This window comes from Rhea pennata, chromosome 1, assembly GCF_028389875.1.
Source record: "Rhea pennata isolate bPtePen1 chromosome 1, bPtePen1.pri, whole genome shotgun sequence".
Classification (NCBI taxonomy): domain Eukaryota; kingdom Metazoa; phylum Chordata; class Aves; order Rheiformes; family Rheidae; genus Rhea; species Rhea pennata.
Genome location: NC_084663.1, coordinates 121805537 through 121823840, shown reverse-complemented (window position 1 = coordinate 121823840; position 18304 = coordinate 121805537). Strand labels below are relative to the sequence as shown.

General features: G+C 39.6%; 1 protein-coding gene across 2 annotated transcripts in view; it reads right to left on the bottom strand.

The window, feature by feature from the left end:
• Positions 1 to 7268: 7268 nt before the first annotated feature.
• Positions 7269 to 18304, bottom strand: part of PKNOX1 (PBX/knotted 1 homeobox 1) — a 56968-nt gene continuing 45932 nt past the window's right edge. For both annotated transcript variants that reach the window (XM_062599268.1, XM_062599277.1), the window contains exons 9-12: positions 16695 to 16823; positions 15599 to 15675; positions 13836 to 14008; positions 7269 to 12818 (exon numbers count right to left, since the gene is read on the bottom strand). In XM_062599268.1, the coding sequence (XP_062455252.1) occupies positions 12607 to 12818; positions 13836 to 14008; positions 15599 to 15675; positions 16695 to 16823 (591 nt within the window). In that variant the 3' untranslated portion in view covers positions 7269 to 12606. The remainder of the gene's footprint in view (positions 12819 to 13835; positions 14009 to 15598; positions 15676 to 16694; positions 16824 to 18304) is intronic.

The window sequence follows — 18304 nt, the reverse complement described above, 5'->3', positions numbered from 1 at the left end:
CCTGCGCCTCCCGCTGCCCCGCCGTGCCGGCCGCCTGCGCCGCCGTGGGCAGCCCCGTGGCCGACGGCTGCCCCCAGTGCGTCTGCTACGACGAGGACGAGCTGCCGGTGCCCGCCGGGGCCGTCACCGCCCGGGGCGGCCAGGTTTGCAGCTGCCCCCCGCAAGGAGGCCAGCTGCAGTGCGCCGGCAGCAAAAGCAAGGAGTAAAGCCGCCCTCTGCCCGCTTCGCGTTCTCCGAAGGCGGGCGGCTTCCTGCGCCCCTGGGGCGTCCGCGCCGAGCAGCTTGGAGCGCCTCACGCCGGCCTGCACCACGCGGCAACGGCTACGCGCGCGCCGCGGAGCGCCGCAGAGACGCTGCGTTTTGTGTCGCTTATGAGCCGGGTCAAAACATTTATAGCTGGGTGAGCTTTTCTGTTGCCAGGTTTGTTCCACGGCAGTGGGCGGCGAGGTTAGATTGATCGCTGCTGGGATGTAAGTGAAACGAATGCGGTTATTTATTTATTTGTAAGATGATTGTGCTCTTGTATGTATGTTTATAGAGTGCGTAGATAGTACTGCTTTAAGAAGTCAGCTTCCCAGATAAACTTTGCTCCGGAATCTAGGCTTTAGCTTCTTAGAAAACCCTCACATTCAAAGTGATGGGACCAAAACCTTCTACAGCTCAGTATTTTTTCCCCCTTCCAGGCTTTTTTTTTTTTTTTTTTTTTCTCTCTTCCTCACTCCAGATGGAGGTTGGGGGGCAGTTTATGGGATAGCACATATACACGCTCTTAGAAGGAGACAAACCCCTCCGGTTTCTTCATCTGTTGGAGCAAAGGCTTCAAATGCGAGGTAAGGGATGCAGCTTTCCAGGCCACCTGTACGAAGCAGGACCTCACTGCGAGTCCCTGCAGAAATACTGTGAGTTGTGCATCTCCTTCTGCCTTGTGCTCTCCTCCTACAACTACTGAAGACCAACCAAGGGCACACCAGACCTTCATCTTCTGAATGCCTTAAAAACATAAATATATGTATTTGCAGGAAGACTGTAATCAGAAATACGGCTCAATCAGGCTGAGATGTTAACAAATGTTAATTGTGCTTTTTTTCCAAGAAGCCGAATAAAATCAATCTTACTGATAACCTGCTGCATACGTATGCTTTCTTTACACATTAGCTGGTGTTACTCGGGCCAGACGAACCCCTCTCCAGACATCTGTGCCCCGGGACACCTGGGGGCGTTGACCAACCCCCCCGGCTCTTGCTGCTCTCCCTTTCCACTGCTCAGCCCAGTGCCGTGCGACTGCAGCAAGCAGTGAGAGGATGGGACGCAGGTGCAGGGTAGTAAGAAAGGTGGATGAGGCAGGCAAATCTGCTTTTTTTTCTTTTAAGAAATAAAGGAGAGACCCCTGCACGTTGTCAGGGCTTGACTCTGCCTACGATCCACCTCGGCTAGTCAGACGTTACGTACTCGGCACTTCCCAGCGCCCGTTGGCGCCTCCAAGCCTCACCTGTGAAGAAAGGGCATCCCAACCCTTGGCTGCTGAGCGAAGAGGCCTTTCCTGCAGCTCCTCCATCAGTAACGTGAGCGTTTGGGGCCTTCTCGGCCTGCTGATTTCAGCGCCATTTAGCCACCACAAAACGCCTTACCTGAAGAGGTCCCCGGCTGAGCGAGATTAGGCCGCTGACAGAGCAGGCAACCCCCGGGAGGGATCTCTCGGTATGAACCTGGTGAAGAAAAGGGCTTTTGGGTGAATTTTTGGCACCGGATGTGCCTCCACGAGGGAGGGTTTTGGTTGTTGCAAGCCCGTTCTCATCCCGGAGGCAGCCGTACCCCAGCGGCACAACCCGAGCCTGGGAAGGTCCCCGGCTTGCCCCCGCGTGGGAGAAGAGCGCCGTGTCGAGCCACCCCGCAGAGAGGCTCCTCCGCGCAGCCGGATAAAAGCAAAGCACTCAGCAGTTTCGCTCCTTGGCGTTTTGCCTTCTGCGTGTTTGATTCACCCAAGAATGCAACAAACCTGAGGGTGTCGCTAAGGCGAGAAAGGCAGCGCGCAGCAAAGCGAGACGCGAAATTGCCTGACAGAAGCTGTCACTGACGTTCGGCGCGGAAAACCACATGAAGCTCAGAGTCAAGTCCGTGTTCAGGCAGTCAGCAGGTTTTGCACTGCTTGAGCTAGGCTTGTTTCGGAGTTCAAAGGCAAGAAACTTGTCGCTTATTCTAGTTAAGTGGGTTAGGAAACAGCCACCTCTTATTTCCTCGCGGGTTCCCGAGGTGGGTGCTGTAGGAAAGAAGGCAGAAGGCAGCAGCGAGCGCCAGGGTTGTGGGGTGCGGATCTTGCAGCCCACGAGGTTAGCTCCCTTGCTTGCTCGCCAAACCCGTAAGGCAATCAGGATCCGTTTGCGAATGTAGTAATTGTTTGCCAAGAGTCACAAGGGAGCTATGCAAACCCGTGGGTTTTCGCTGGAGGCGGGTGAGGGAGGAGGAGGAGGGTGTTGGTCTGCTGAGCTCTGTTTACTCTTTGTCATGCATCTTCCCCTGTGTGCGACCTCTCCCCTCCCTGACTACCTTCCCCAAGCAGAGTACCCGCACCACAGAGTAACCCTACTGCCGTGCTTCTCACATAAACCCTCGCGCTAGCACAGGCAATAAGAATAATTAAAAAAAAAAAAAAAAAGAAAACAGTTCAAAGAGAATATGCAATTTACTTGTCAGAATTTATTCAGTTGACCTACAGTTTGGGGTTTTTGGCATGCTTTAGTTGAAAGGGTTTTGCCCTGTATTCTCCAGTATTAATCACTTGTGTGCTTGTCTACATTTTGGACACAGTACTGGTGTTTTTGGTATATGTGTTTTTCCAGGTCAGATTTTCCCTGTGCTCTGGATAAGAGTGTAGTTTTGTGGCTATTCATTTGCACATTTCCTGCAATTTTGCATCAGAGCCAGGTGTGTGTTTGCAGGTGAGAATTTACACCCATTTCTTAAGTGCAAAACTACCTACAAATTCTTAATCATCCCCAAACTAGCCCTGAAAATTGAGTCACAGCACCAAAAGAGAATTGCGGCTCCTAAAAAGAGTTGATTTTACACATAGTGCAAACAAGTTCGGAGGTTTGGGTTAGGTTCTTCAGTATACTGTGACTTTGTAAAAGACCTTAACCGTCTCTGTAGGTCATTTGCAGAACTGATGAGGATTTCTCCCTTGCATTACAATGATTTTTAGTAGAGCCATGTTTTGGACATATGCCACAAGCCTTTTCAATTCCTGCATCATGAAACTATAAGACATTACGCTGGAATATTCATGACTGAAAGTCCTTTAGGAGGCATCTTTCAGGGCGAGAACAGTGTTTTCAGGGCAAGAAGAGCACTTGCCCTGGCCCTTCTCCCCTTCCAGAGCAGGGCAGATTCCTTCTGGGTCCTTCATCCCTCAGCTTCAGTGCCGCTGCTGTTGCGCTTCCCCAGCCTGCATCTGCTTAGGATTTTGGCTGCCTGTTCCTTTTTCTGGGTATTAGGCTTTAATGTAAGAAAGTCTGATCCTGAAGCCAGTTTTATACCCATGACCTCTGATCAGGATGAGATCAGCAACCAGGTGGCCTCTTCTGCAGCAATTTCCTAGCACACCGCTGCATTTAACTAAACTGCACCCACTTGGTACGGGTAACGCAGTGACTACATCCCCCTCCGGAAAGATTTTAAAATTCAGGGAGGGGCAAGGGTAGGGAACGAGATAAAACTGGTCACTTCATGCTTTGAGCGTGTTCCTTACGGGAAAGTTTAAGCGCATGGAGTCCGACACGTCCATTAGCATGGCAAAGGCGTAAAGTTGACCAGCATACCCGGCACACCGATGAAAACTTAAGCACGCACACAAATGTGCTTGGGTCAACGTAAAAAGAAAAATATTATGAATGTAAACAGGACATTGAGCTGGAGCAGATTTTTTAAATTAGATTTCTTCCAGCATTCATTTGCATTGCTATTACAGTGAAAAATCACTGAGGTAGTGTAGAAGAACCTACAAATAATACAGCATAGCAAAAAGCAAAGTCGCAAGTGTTCTCTGTATTACAAACAACAAATACTCCTTTTACAGGACTGGGGGGAACCAAAAATGTAGATTTGGCCTTCAGAACAGATGCCCTCTGGGGTGGGCAGTTAAACTGAAACTTGGATTATGTTAATCAAAAGTACAGAAAAAGGGTCTGTAAAAGAAGAGAGATTTACTCCTCAGGAGCTTCGGAGCAAACCGAGGGTAAGGACACACACTTGGTACATTATACATTTTACTTCTGAAATTCAAAACTGAAATGGATTTTTCTGATAATTTATTAAGTGTAGTTTCTTTCATTTAAAGATTTGCATGATTTAACAGAAGGTTTTTTGCATGTTTCCCTAAGTAGTGCATATTTTGGGATGCAAAGTATTAAAATATGCAGATTTTACACCCAAGACCTTTTACTAGGGCAAACACATTATAAAAACAGCACGTACATTGACAAAAAAACTGACACACCTTCATTTCAGAAAGTAATGTACAAATTGTTTTAGGACTGAAGTGATTTAATGTTGTGCATCTAAGCTAACAACAGCTTATTTTTATTTATCGTTCCAATACTGCATTCACAGTAGCATCCACAACTCATTTGGTGGAAAGTTGTTGGGCTGGAATTTTCCCAGCGAAGCCTGCTGTGAACCTTGGAGCGCTTTGTGGAGTCATTATTCAACACCATTCACAGCTGAAAAGTCCAAGAGACACAAAAAGTCTAGGGCTATGCAATCAAGGAGTAACCGTTACCAGCTTTCAAAGGAAGGAAGGGGGGGGGGAAATCAAAAATATAAAAATAGTTGTTTGAAAGCAAAATGTATGCTCTTCAAGTAAAATAATTATTTCTGTAACTGCCTAAAGTGTCACTGCATTTAAAAACAGCTCAGGAGTATTTTTTTTCCACCCTGGCCTCTGAAAGGCAGGAAAAATATTGCATGTATTATCTAAGAACATCAGCCCGCTTCCTTAAAAACTCTGGAGTTTTGCATTTTTGAGTTTTATTTGATGAAACTTCTTTAAGTTTTCAGCAGCTTTCAGGTCTCAATCCAGCTATGGTACTGGATTAAGAAAATTATTCATAATCCACAGTGCAAAACAGTCTTCTAATCTTTTCATGTAGCAAAAAGGAAAAAAAAAATCATCCTCTTGTTCAAATACAAAAATACAGTGAAATACCAGCAACAGAAATAATCGCTCATTTTCCCTCTCAGTCTTAATTTTGATCTATCCCCTGGAACCAGATATACTCCTAGATACCCGAGAAAGTCAGTACCTTCACAGAAACTCATTTTGCTTAAGCAGTCGTACACATAATAGATCTCCCTGTCATTATGAATGCTAGCCTATCCCAAATATAAGGGCAGTCTAAATCTGAAAGACCAGACAAGGTTAAAAACTAAATGTCATTTGATGAACATAAAACTTTAAAGGAGGGTCTTTGCAGTTTGCAGCTCAGAGAGGAAGGTTGCTCTGGGAGTGGCAGGTATAAGCAAAATGACACACGAACAATTTCTTAAGTATGCTCTATAGATTTTTCATGACAAGCATTAAGTTTAAAAGTGTTTGGATCTTAACAAAAAATGTCTCCAGAGCCAATATTTTTAGCATATTTACATTTTAGCTTATGTATCATTGAATATTCGGGATCCAGTTAGAAACATAACAGAAGATGTACTGGGAACAACGGTCAGGAAGCGCCCTGTAGGCCTGATCTTCTGACCTTTAGTTGCGACCTAAAAGTCAAAAGAAAACAGAGAAGATGAAATATCCATTGGAGTTTTGCCCTAAGTGCTTCAATAAGCTTTAGATCACATCTCTGCTGCATCAGGAAAACAAACCAAAGGTGCCTTAAGAAGGTCCTGTGGCTTCTCTATTATAGTAAGGTATATAAAGGGTGCAGGGCTTTTTGTTTTAAAATACACTACCGGCTTACTTCTGCATACCTCACACACTCTAAACTTGTATGAATTTAAATATGGATTTTGAATAAATAATGTAGCATTCGATATAGGTTCATTATTTCTTACTTTTTGCAGAATGCTCATTTTACAGTTGAATGCTGTGCATTTTCTTTTTTGGACTGAAAAAAATCTTTCTGGTTTTCTACAAAGACAGCTTTTCCAAACAGCCTGAAGTTGGATAATAAAAGATCACTGAGTGTTTTGTAAGCAGGTGCTCCATAAAGGCAAACAGGCTGATCAGTTGCTTAAGATTATGGTTCTGACTCACGAAACATCTTGAAGGAATCATCTTTGAGGGCATTTGACCAGAAGACTGGAGAATACACTGTCCTGACTGTAATTTAGGGGAAAGGATCTTCCTTAGAAGTTTACTGTTCATTCTTTTCACACTGCGGAAAAATCTGCTCTCTGGAAATAGTGGACTGGAACCTATTGCCAACTGTATTCCCAGGAGTTAACTCATGCTACTCTCAGGTACTGTATTAATGTCAGTCAAAGAAATGAACATGTATTTGTCCAGCTCATGTCTGTAGTATTAATTAACCTTTTAAAATAATGTATGATCCAAAATCACCTTGGAAGCATGTTCTGAAGTAAACCAATAATTGTAAAGACTATTTTATTTGAAAATTGCCAATTATGCTTATAATTGCATGTCCAGCAAAGTAAGAGGACCTCTGTTGCAGAGCTGATCAGGTGGCCTAGAGAGAACCCGGCTTGCTGAGCTGAACGGTTTGACCTGGCTCATGAAATACCCAGGACTCCCTGGAGGTACCCACACCAGCGGGATGCGCTGCTGAGCAGAGCGGGGCACAGCGCCGCTGGACTGCACCACCTCGGAGCGGTACAGGCACATTGGACCCTTAAGGCCAGGCAGATTTGGCTGAGGGATGTACTGGCTGGGGATCTCGGCACGCCAGATCCTGGGGAAGCAGAAGCGGGAATAAACAACGCTTCAATGATAAGCAGAAGCGCATCTTATCTTCAGAGCAGCTATGTCTGTCCTCCTCTTTGCTGAATGAGATTCCCACCCACTGCAGGAATGAGTTTGAGTTTTTTGCTGGAGAGGAGTTGCTGCAACTATCTTATTAGAAGTCCGCTCGCTTTCTGAATATTTCTGATCTAATAAAACATAGAATTACTGGAAATGCCTTATAGCACATGGGACTTGCATTACTTTTCAAGTGAGTCAGTACCATATATGCTTGGAACCATTATTGAAAGTTCGATGTCCATGCCATTTTAATTAACAATTTTGAAACAAACAAAAGAAGTCACACACATTATGGGCTATTTACCTGCTTATTCTTTCTTTCAAAACTGCTCCTGCATTACAAAAGCATAATAAAAATTCCCGTATTGTTAAGAACTAGTAAACATTTTTCTGTATTTGCATAAACAAGAAAACCCAAACAAACAGAGAGGCCAAAGACTCTTCTTGGCCAAGAATTGGTTAACTAGTTTGAAACTATGCTCAAGATTTCTTGAAAACATGTGTTTCAGCCAAACAGTACTGCTAATGAAATGTAAATGCTTTACTTTAAAGATGCGTTTTTAAATTCACAAAAGCAGTAGTGTAAAAATACATCATCCATGAAGCATGTTCTGATCTTTATCTTCTGATAGATCAGTTGCTTCACAAAATCCCTTAACAACCTCTCCAGGGGAGAAAAAAAAATTAATACAGGCTTCACATTTTAAAGATTGTCAATTGTACAAACCTGATGTTGCTAAACCATTGAAAATTTTTATGGGCCACTTCCATCAATATCTGAAAACATCGGGTTCTATTAATACCATTTAAGTATCTTCATAGTAGTCTACAAGGTTGGTAAGGCGCTTTCTCCCACATTGCTTTTCTCTGGCAAAACAGCTGTGATCACTCAGCTTATTCTAAACTAAGTCACAGAAAAAGAACAGATTTTATATTTTCAGGAGACAACAATGATCAAGTAATATGATTTGAGAAATCATTTAAGAGCGCACCAGCGCCAATTTTACTATATTTTATACTGGGTGATCAAGTCATTTTAGGACTTAGCAAAGTGTATTTAGTGTAAGACTGGTTTGAACATTACAGTTAAACTTGTATTTTCCATGGATATTTGCCAGCTTGCTTTGTTTTTAGGAGGTAGTGATAGTCTGAATTTATTACTAGGGACCCAAAACATTTCTCTTCTCTTATTTAACATGCAGGATTTTCACAAGTGAATGAAGGTCAGTTACATTTCCAACAGCATTTCAGACATTTGCCTATTCATCTCTAAAACTAAGCTGAATTTAAGGCTGAAAGGTTTAAAAGATTCAAAGTAACAGGAGCCAAAAAGACAACAATAAAGCATCTAAAAATGGCAGATTCATACAACATGCTTTTGACTTTCATCTTGCATAGACAAATGCTTATTCATTTTTTTCTCCCAAGATAACGTAGCTTCAGAAAACAGATCTTAAATTAACTTTAATCCCAATTAAATGCATGTGCTTTCATTTTTCAAAATAACTTTTAACTGCTGCAAGGCTAATAGCTTTTATGAAACTATCCTCCCTTGAAAAGACCTTCTTTCATCCTTTTGCCTTTCAAGTTCATGAAGTCAGGAAGTTGACCTGCCTTCTAATTCTTATTCCACATGATCAGAGAAACAAATAGGTGTATTATCCATGCATTAAGTCTCTGTGGCCCTGCTCAAGAAGATCCATAAACTCGAAGTTACTTTTAAAGCACAGGAAGTAGGAACAGTCCAGTTCGTTGATCGAGGTGCATTTTCTGGCCATAGTCTGACCAAAGAATACCTGGTGCACACCAGCTCCACACATGCTCCTGCTCTTCTAATCCCCTTGCCCTACCCTGGTTTCAGAAGGAAATAAGGCATGCAGGCAGGAGAAAGCCAGAGGGCCCTCCAAAAGCTTTCTCATCATAAGCAGGGTCCAGAAGAAGGGAGCAGTTCTCTTGCAGTTAAGGTATCACCTTATGGAGTAACCCCGAGGTTAGCTGGACACCTCTTGGCCCCCTATCCAGAACTAGGAAACTGTCAGAGTCAGAGCCATACCTGCCAATTCTAAGTGTTTAATTCTAACATGATTATTTCTTTGGAATAATCATTTTTAAATATACACTGATCAATTGGGAATTGATTTACTAATTGCAATATTCCTAACGTTAAAGAATAACAGGAAATTGGCTTGCTTGCTATAGAAATATTGGAAAAAGTGGACTGTGAACCCCTTTGGGGGTTAATGATCCAGATTACATTGAGATTGAGTTTCCATGATCACAATTGCAGAAGAGTTGCATTGATTTTAAAAACAAGCTAGCTCTTCTGTTATGTATGAATGTGACTTTAAAGTTTAAAGTTAGGTCCCCTATGAAGACTTTGTAACTAACTGTCTAATATAAACGTCTATCTTTCCAGAGCAGAGGAGCAGAGATGCTTCCTTTAAACTAGCAATCTTTCTTATATAATAAAAAGGGAAGAATATCACTTTTCTTTCTTTCTGAAGTCATGGAAAGAAAACTTACTCTAACTGAATTAAAAGAGAAGGTTTGAGTTCCATATGTTGCGATATCGTGGATTACAATTTTTTTTTCAGTTTTAATAATTCACTTCACTTTGCTAGGTTTTTTTTCTGATTTGCTGATAAAACTACTTATTTTTCTCCCTTTCACAGTAACTTTCCAGTCAGCTTCATTTTCCAGGTATTTATACACAAGCTGAAGATAAAGTTGCAAATATTTCAGGAAAATAAAGCTTCTGCTGCAAGTAGGGGAAAAAAAAGAAAGGAAAATAAAAAATAAAACAACTAATCAGACAATAATTTGTTCCAAAAATTAAACTTTCAGCAATTTGCAAGCCCTGAAGCCCAGTTGTTTCCAACTGAGTTCAAGATGTGAGATAAACTACACATATTTCTGAATTCTCTTCCAGCCAGGTGTATACAGATTAAATGGTATCAATACCCTCTCTTTTTTAAGATCTCAATTCTGTTAGTCTTGAAGAATAGGCAAATGCCTGTTATACGTCTATAAACCACAGAAGTTCTGATCATTTTTGCCCTTCCCTACACTGCTTGCTACAGCCACAGATACGCTGGCTGAGCTGTTCCCCAGCCCACCTTGGGGCAGGCTAGGGAAAGCTCCCTGGTAGATCTGAGGCATCAACATCGCTAGTCAGAAAGGGAAAGGACAAAGTGAGCAATGGCCTATTCTTCTAGCCCAGGTTGATCTGGAAAAGCATCTTTGTCCACAGCTCTGTACGCACCGAGAAGTAGATTATTCATCTCCTACACGCTAGAAGTAGTGCTAGAATTAACATACTATTTATTATGAACAAGGGTATCTGAATAAAACCCCTACACAAACCAACAAACAAAACCAATTATATAATAGAAACTGTGAGGGTGACAAAGTGCTTGAGGAGTTAAACAAAAGTAACTTAAAAGAAAAATACAGAATCTGTTTCTTGGTTCTCATTATCTCAGGTATCATTTGTAGGAACAGTAGGTTGAATATTTCCAGAGGAGCATGATTCGTACACAATAGTTGTCTTTTTAAATACTTTGGGGTCAAACTAGATTTTACAAAAGCCATTGAGTTAGTTATGCTATGCCAAAGTCTTCCTAATTAAATCTTTCATTATTCATTTACTATGCTCTTTAATAAGCATGGCACATTAGTGGCGAAGTGGAGAAGTTAGAATAAAACAAATTCTTTAGAAATCAAAACTTGGCTGAAGTAGATCATTACTGCATTTGAACCAAGAAGCAAAATCCCCCCAACTGGGAGTAAGTGAAAGCCATTGCAGAAACATCACTTGTGCTGAGTAAAGTCCAACACCAATTTTTCAAAACAGCTACTAGTCACTAGTATGGCATTTCTTTCTAAAATCTTTCTTCATACTGACTTAAAATTGCCTTGTGAAACAGTCTTTAAAGATCTACTTCCAAGCACTTCAGCATGTCAAAAAAATACATGCTTTAATCCTATTGAAATCAATGAGATCTAAGCATGTGCCCGAGCATTTTGTGAAGCAAAAATTAAGTATTCAATCTTTGCATTTGGTAAAGGGCTTTGTTCAAATACAACGTCTAAGATTCTAAAAGCTTTCCCCTGTCCTTTTCCCTGTCATTTTAGAAATGCAACTAGATTTGGTCTAAATCAGAAGAAATTTCTGTCTTTGATCTAAACCTAGAGAGGGACAAATGGACTGGGAAGAAAAGAGGACCTTGATCATACCATGAGACTCTTGGAGTCTGTTACTTATACTTAATAACAGGAAATTCAAAGTTCCAAAAGCAAGTGTTCACGGGTAGACAGACACAGATTCCAAACTTTGGGAAAAAAAAAGAAATGGTCTATTACCACACATACAACAAAAAAAAAATGTGCTTTCATCACAAGATCTCAGTTTTTAAAGGACACACAAGGATCTCCTACTCTAATAAGCCTGCTGTATATTCTCGTAGTGACCTTCAGCTTTGAGAAAACTTTATATAAATCCATAAATTATTTCTTTTTGTACTGGGGGAAAAAATATTTCAAATGCAATAAAATAGCAAAAAGATAGCAAAACTCATCACCATATAATAGGCAACTTTTCATTTTTTAGAATCAAACTATAAACTGTTAAACTTCTCTAATAGCTGGAAGTGTTGTGGGTGTTTGAATTTACTTACCTGAATACTCATTTTGCAAACATCTTCAGATACAAGTTTAGATACAGCGTTAATGTTATTTGAATACTAGTTTACACTTAATATAAATCAAAGTTTGACAATATCAAAATCCCATCAAACAGTGGGCTGTTCTTATGCTATTATCAAATATACTATACCACTATGGGATAGCTGAGAATCATAGAATGCTACTGTAGTCTTGTTTATTAAATTCGGTCAGTTTTCAGACCTTCCAAATAGGAATACTAAACATTCATTTTTCCCCTCTGGAAATTTGTTTTTCTCCTGCTTAATACAGTCGTCATCCCAATTCCTATTGAATTTATAAAAATATTTTTTATCCAATAATCCCGGCAAGGTAAAAATAGGAGTTTTTATAGCAAATGATAAACAGGCTCACTGACTATGAGAGAAACTAAACTTATTTAAATTGCCATACATTCGCTACTGAATCACACATCACCATTTTCTTTTTGTGTGTTGCTGTCCACCTCAGACTAGCAGTTTTTAAGGTGCAGAAGCATCTTTCAAATATATGCATCTAACTTAATGATCAAGTTCCACACACTAGTGTCACATGCTTTAAATTTACATCATCTGCCCATCAAGAGCTGTGTTAAATAACAGCACTTACTGAAACTGCATAATTCTTCAGAAATTGCAGCACTTCCAATTCCTCAGAGAACAAAAGGGTGCTTATGTGGTTCTTTATATTACTAGATACAATTTTCTGAAATAAGAAAATGAAATGAAAAAAACACATTTGAAAGAAGTTGCTGCACCTGCAAAAACACTCTTTAAGCTTACTATGAAATACAAAAAAGTGCACCCTTCTATATCTACATATAAAACATATTAGAAATAAAACTTGTGTAAAATGTTTGCTGTGCAAACTATAAAAACAGTCAGTCAGTTCTTTTTCCTAAGCATTTTGTCACTCTGTCTTGATTCCTACTGCAGAGAATCGCTGTTATCCAAGACCAGCCCACTGATATTTGTCGTTGAGAGATCTCCTCCATCATCTTCACCGCTGTCTACAGACTCATCCTCACTTTGCCCTGCCATCATAACCTGCTGAACAGCCAAAGTAGCACCATCGGATGACAGAGACTGGAGACTGTCTACATTCATGTTGACTGGAGCTGTAATTGTTACAACAGCACCTGGAGAAGCATAATCATAACACTTTAGCATCTTTCTTGGTTTACTATTTTTAAGTAATACAGAGTTATATATAACACAGGTTGTTTCTAATCCATAGGAAGAAAACCTAAGGAATTGCATTAAATAAAAGCTGCATTATTTAGGTTGTTAAGCACTTAAATATTAGGATGTCTCAGAATTAAAGCTGGCTCAAAACCTTAAACTTAGCTGTGCTATGGACACTCATTGTAACACTTCTCTGCTCAAGTCATTGCAAGATAGTTTTTGCAGAGTATTGCAGCTTAATTTATTGCAGAAAAATGAGTGTTCAGAGACGTTCAAGATGTCTTAAATGAATAAAGTTGTTGTCAGATCCAGCAGAGGCTGAGGGAAAAGCTGCTACAAGTTTGCAATTGTTTCTAGTTTGTAATAAAGCAGCAGGCTGCAGGAAAGAAAAAGGATGGTCCTGAGATTAAAGCAGTTAGATTCAATTTAAGAAAGAGAAATATTTTAGTTTGATCTGTTGCTAACAAAGTTACTTCAATTAAAATCTTTGGAAGCTCTATTGTACTTCCCTGCATCTCAGTGCTCAACTTGAAACACATGAGGCATGTATAGAATTGCAAATGCTCAGCCCCTCTAGCAATACTGAAAGGAATGTGAACAGGATGGAGAATCACAAAGATGGAAGTACAGTCCAATATTGCTAATCAAACAGAATAATACTGACGTATATCCACATTGTGAGAGAATGTAGTTGCACATCTAACTTTTGTTACATCATTTTGTAACTTTTGAAATAAAAGCAAGTTTCTCAACATAATTTCCAATAAAATATCCTCCCCCCCCCCAAGCATAGAAACAATTTTAAGGATGATAAACCCCACCCCCCCATATTTCTGTTGTTTTTCCAATTAAAAACAGCCATGCAGAAATACCAAGAAGTCGCCTCCCAACAAACAAACATATCAAACACTCAAATTCCATGTTGCAGAGGAATTAACTTTATGATCTGTTTTCTAGCTAGCTCTCCTTACCATCTGACATTGTAAGCTCATTAGATTGCTGCTGAGCAACTCCAGAAGCAATGGAGTCAGGCCAGAACCTCTGAACTGGTCTGTTCTGAGCTGTTTTCTTCTTTGTTTTTGGAGTTTCAGAACAACTGGAATCCAGCATTGGCTGAAGAATTCGCCTTCTAGCATTGATAAACCTAAACACAATCAAAGATAAGAAATACTTACGACAAGATAACTTTAAATGTACTCTCTCTCAGCTTCACAAGTATATAGTGAAAAATATACTAAATCAGAAATATCGAAATTGCAAAATGTCACTTCTCCCTACCAGGTAGGGCTTGATATTTTTTAACATAATAAAATGCTCCCGAAACACGGGCATCCTTTGATATTGTCAAACTAGCTAAGAAAGTAGGCCTTTTGTCTTGCTGCTAGCAGCCTTTCTCCCGCCCTCCCCCCGGAAGAAATTCTGCAAACAACATGACAGATGCACATTTCAGGACCTTATTAAAAACTAATCACCAGAAAACTTGCTGACAGCACAATGCAAAAAAGCTGAGACTCCTCTTACAAGGGATCACCTAAAATCTAGCTCTTTCCTTAACAACTTGTTTGGTTTGGTTTAATTTAATCTGCTAAGCTCCTGTATGACTTACTCTACTGGCTCCCTGGCTTTGCCAGGCCTATTTCCTGATCCAAGAGACCATATCAAACACGTTTTTCAGATCTTTCCCAATTCCTTTTCACTCCTTGATCTCAACTAGTTTACTGACTGCTAACTGCTGTCCTTCCCTTTTCAACTACTGAACAGGAAAACATTTAACCCACATCTCACTTGGCTACCAGCAATTAACTGAATCAATTTCACTGTAGCTAGCTGTTGCAGGAAGTAGAAGTTGTCTTGTGACTGTGGATAGCATTCCCTGCAAAATCTGCCAAAACATGTTGAGGACCCAACTTTACCTGCAGTGGAAAGCAGCAGAGTGGAGCTGGTAGGTCCATGCAGTGTAATACAATGCTCTGCAGAGACTTAGTCAACTCCCAGTACCAAAGAGCTCTCTTATCACCATGCTATGTAGACATAGTTATATTGCTCCACTTCTGGAGTTTGTGCACTGCCACTATCTCAAGTATTTCCTCAATGAACCCCATTGCAGTCATGTAGCCAGCATCATCTTTGAAATCTGAGGAAGAGTCCTGTTGGACTTAGCTGCAACAATTTTAGGAATCAATACCCTGAGCAGAATAGGATGCATGTTGGCACCCCTGCTCCTCCTCTTCAGGGATAGGCGTCTTATATCTCTAGTGAAAATAAGACATATTAAAAGATGTCAGCCCATAAAACGAGCGAGCAGTGGAGGCACTGAGGCATTCCATCTGGACATCACTGCTCAGGGGATAGCACCCTTTCACAGAAGGGAAGAAGGAATACCTGTTGGCAGTAACTTTTAAATCTTTGCAACCATGATTACTAGTGCACATTTTTCAGAGCCTTTACACAGGTGACTAAATCCTCTTAACCTGAATCTCTTTATATGCAAAAAAACCTGAAGCGTTTCCATCCCTTCAGCTATAGAAAAAAATTAAACTCTTTAGTGTTGCAAAGTTTTACTGAGTCATTATTGAATTTAAACGGCACAAGTATTAATATGGCTTGTGTATTATAAGAATAACATGCATGTACTAGGTACAGTAAGTTCGACTCCAGATGTCCAAGTTATATTCTTGACTATTTCTGTGTGCTGCAAGCATGTGGAGACAGTAACAGACATTTCTGGTCTTACCAGTTGTTAACCTGGAGTAGTGTCAAATTTGTTTGTGCTGCAATCTGTTTCTTCTCATCCTCTGTTGGATAAGGATGCTAAACAGGACAAAACGCAAATAAAAAAGGTGTAAGCTTCCATTTCATCTCCTCATCAAAAATAAGAACTCCTTTCTTGCAGCTGATTGAAGCTGCTAGACTAAGGCCATCTGACTCGTGAATAACAAACTGAAGAAATCTCACAAACTTTTACAGATAAGATAAATTAACAAAGAGTATTTACTAAACAAATTGGTTTTACCCTTGAAAGTGTATACGATACCATTAAATTGCTGATGTCAATTTCAGAAGAAAAAGCTTCTCATTGCTGACAGTATTAAACAGCGTGACCTATCGGCAACACAGCATGTGATAAGATCTGATTAGTTATGCTGTCTAAAGGCAATGTCACATGAGAGTACTGACAAACCTCTTCTAGTTAAATAAAGCTACCCTGAAACAAATGGATGAAAAGAGTGCATGTAACAGAGATGTGCGTACAGTTTTCCTGTATCATTTATCTACTGTAAAATCAATTGCTAAAGACAGAAAATAATCACCAACTATACACTATAATATAACTTAAAAAGACCTATTTATCCTTCAAGGACAAATATTTTTATGAAGGAAAGACATTCTGTTGTAAGCACAAGTAGGTAAGAACACAACTGGCACTATGTCAAAAGAATTGTTGAAAGGGGAATTATCTCCCAAAATCTGAAGTTCTCTTCCACAAAAGATGTATACATATTTATATGTACATACTTATATACATGGAACTAATTTTCACTGTGCAATAAAGTAAGGTGTAGAGAGCACTGCTTCTCAAAACACTGAAAATAAGAACAAACTCTTTTAACAATGTTTATTGAAAGCATGGGGTGCAAATGTAATATATTTATTAAAATAATAAACTGATTAGACTCTGTGGAACGACTCTGAATGATTTTGAGAATAACTGAACTGGGATTACACAAAAAACTGTAAAATAAATTTACCTTCTTCATGAAGAAAATCATAAAAGATCACATGAAAAGTTATATGAAACCCTGTGACTCCTGATCATCTTCAGTCCTTACCCCTATGTGCTGAAAAAGCCAAGATCTCATCACATTTGTAGCGTGCTTGGGAAGAACTCCTCTTTTGTTTTTTGACGAGCCATCATCTTGATGCAAGATGCCTAGATCTTGGTTTAATTGCAACTGAAGCTGCAAATATAAATTGAGAAGAAATAAAGAAGTTAAAACAAAAATAGCAGTACTTTGTATTAATATATGAATAACTCAATTATAGAAGGAATGAAAAGAAACTAAGCTTCAGGAACACTGGTTATAAAAAGATACTTCATTTGCTAGGGAAAGCTTGCAATAGCAGCTTTCTTGCAGTATCATTCCAAAGTGTCCTTATCCAGTGGAAATGCTGTATCAGATTTCTGTAGTTTTCACATTTTATGCAACTTTTCTGTTTTAAGAATTGCAGCTCTTGTCAGGCTGTTTATGTGATCTTGTGATTTACTATAATTTAGAAAAAAATCCACCTACATACTAGACTTCAGGCTAATAAGCCTGTGTACTGCTCTATGCTACATTGTAAATATGACAGACTTGTCACCCTATGTAGTCATTTGCACATGCTGAAGTTAAGTGTAAAATGCAATGTGAATTGGCAACCTGATATACTGACTACGTGCAGATATAAGCAAGTATGGAAATTAAAGTCCTTAATCGTAACTTTTGTTTCTTAATTGTAACTAATTTTAGTTAGTAAAATTAACTATTGTGCTACAATCTCAAAGATGTACAAGGTCCAGTTAAATAAATGCATCTAAATTCTCAAAGAGCAAGAAGGTACATGCAGAGGTCTATCAAGGGGAAAAGGTTCAGGCGACTGCAGAATTCTTGATTCAGTTTACAACATTGTTACTATTTCTCTAGAGGTTTATATTTCTCTCTCACTTCTGTTTCCTTTTTCATTTCTTACAGGTTCACCAAATACTTTGCACACAGGTAGGAAAAGTAAAAGAAAGACCACCTGTGAACATCAGTAGATATGTTCTTCAGTATTTAGGCAAAATTAGTAAGAAATAATACACAAATTGCCTATGAGATACTCCATCAATTTTAACTTCAATTTTTTTAAACAAAGAACAGTTTCTTCAAGCTAATCATGTCTATGCCATTTATAAAACAAGTTTTAAAGTAATTTCTGAGCTAGGAGTGTGTGCACACGCATGTGTGTTTTTATATACACATACATATATATTTGGAACATATTTTTCTTTCCAATGTAAAATCTTGCATCATAAACAGACTGTTTATAATATGGAGGGGTTGTAATGAACTTTCAACAGCTCTCCCTTAGTATTTCCTTCCTACTGCTACAGTATTCTAAAACACTGAAATAAGAATTTGAAGAGGGATTTCCCATAGCTGACAAAGAATACAGGCCCAAACCTAGGTATAGGTGGGTTTAGAGATTCCTATTAACATCAAGAGAAGCCACAGACAGCTTATAAATAAAAACAACTTCCCCTTCACTATATATCAATAGATAGTATTTTCCACATAGTATCTTATTTTTCCCCCTTATCAGAAGGATAAAAATCATTTTTCTTCAAGAACACTTCAGTCTAGGAGATTAATTGTTCATATTTCCTTCCAAAAGATATCTAAGGGTAGGAGTGCACGTG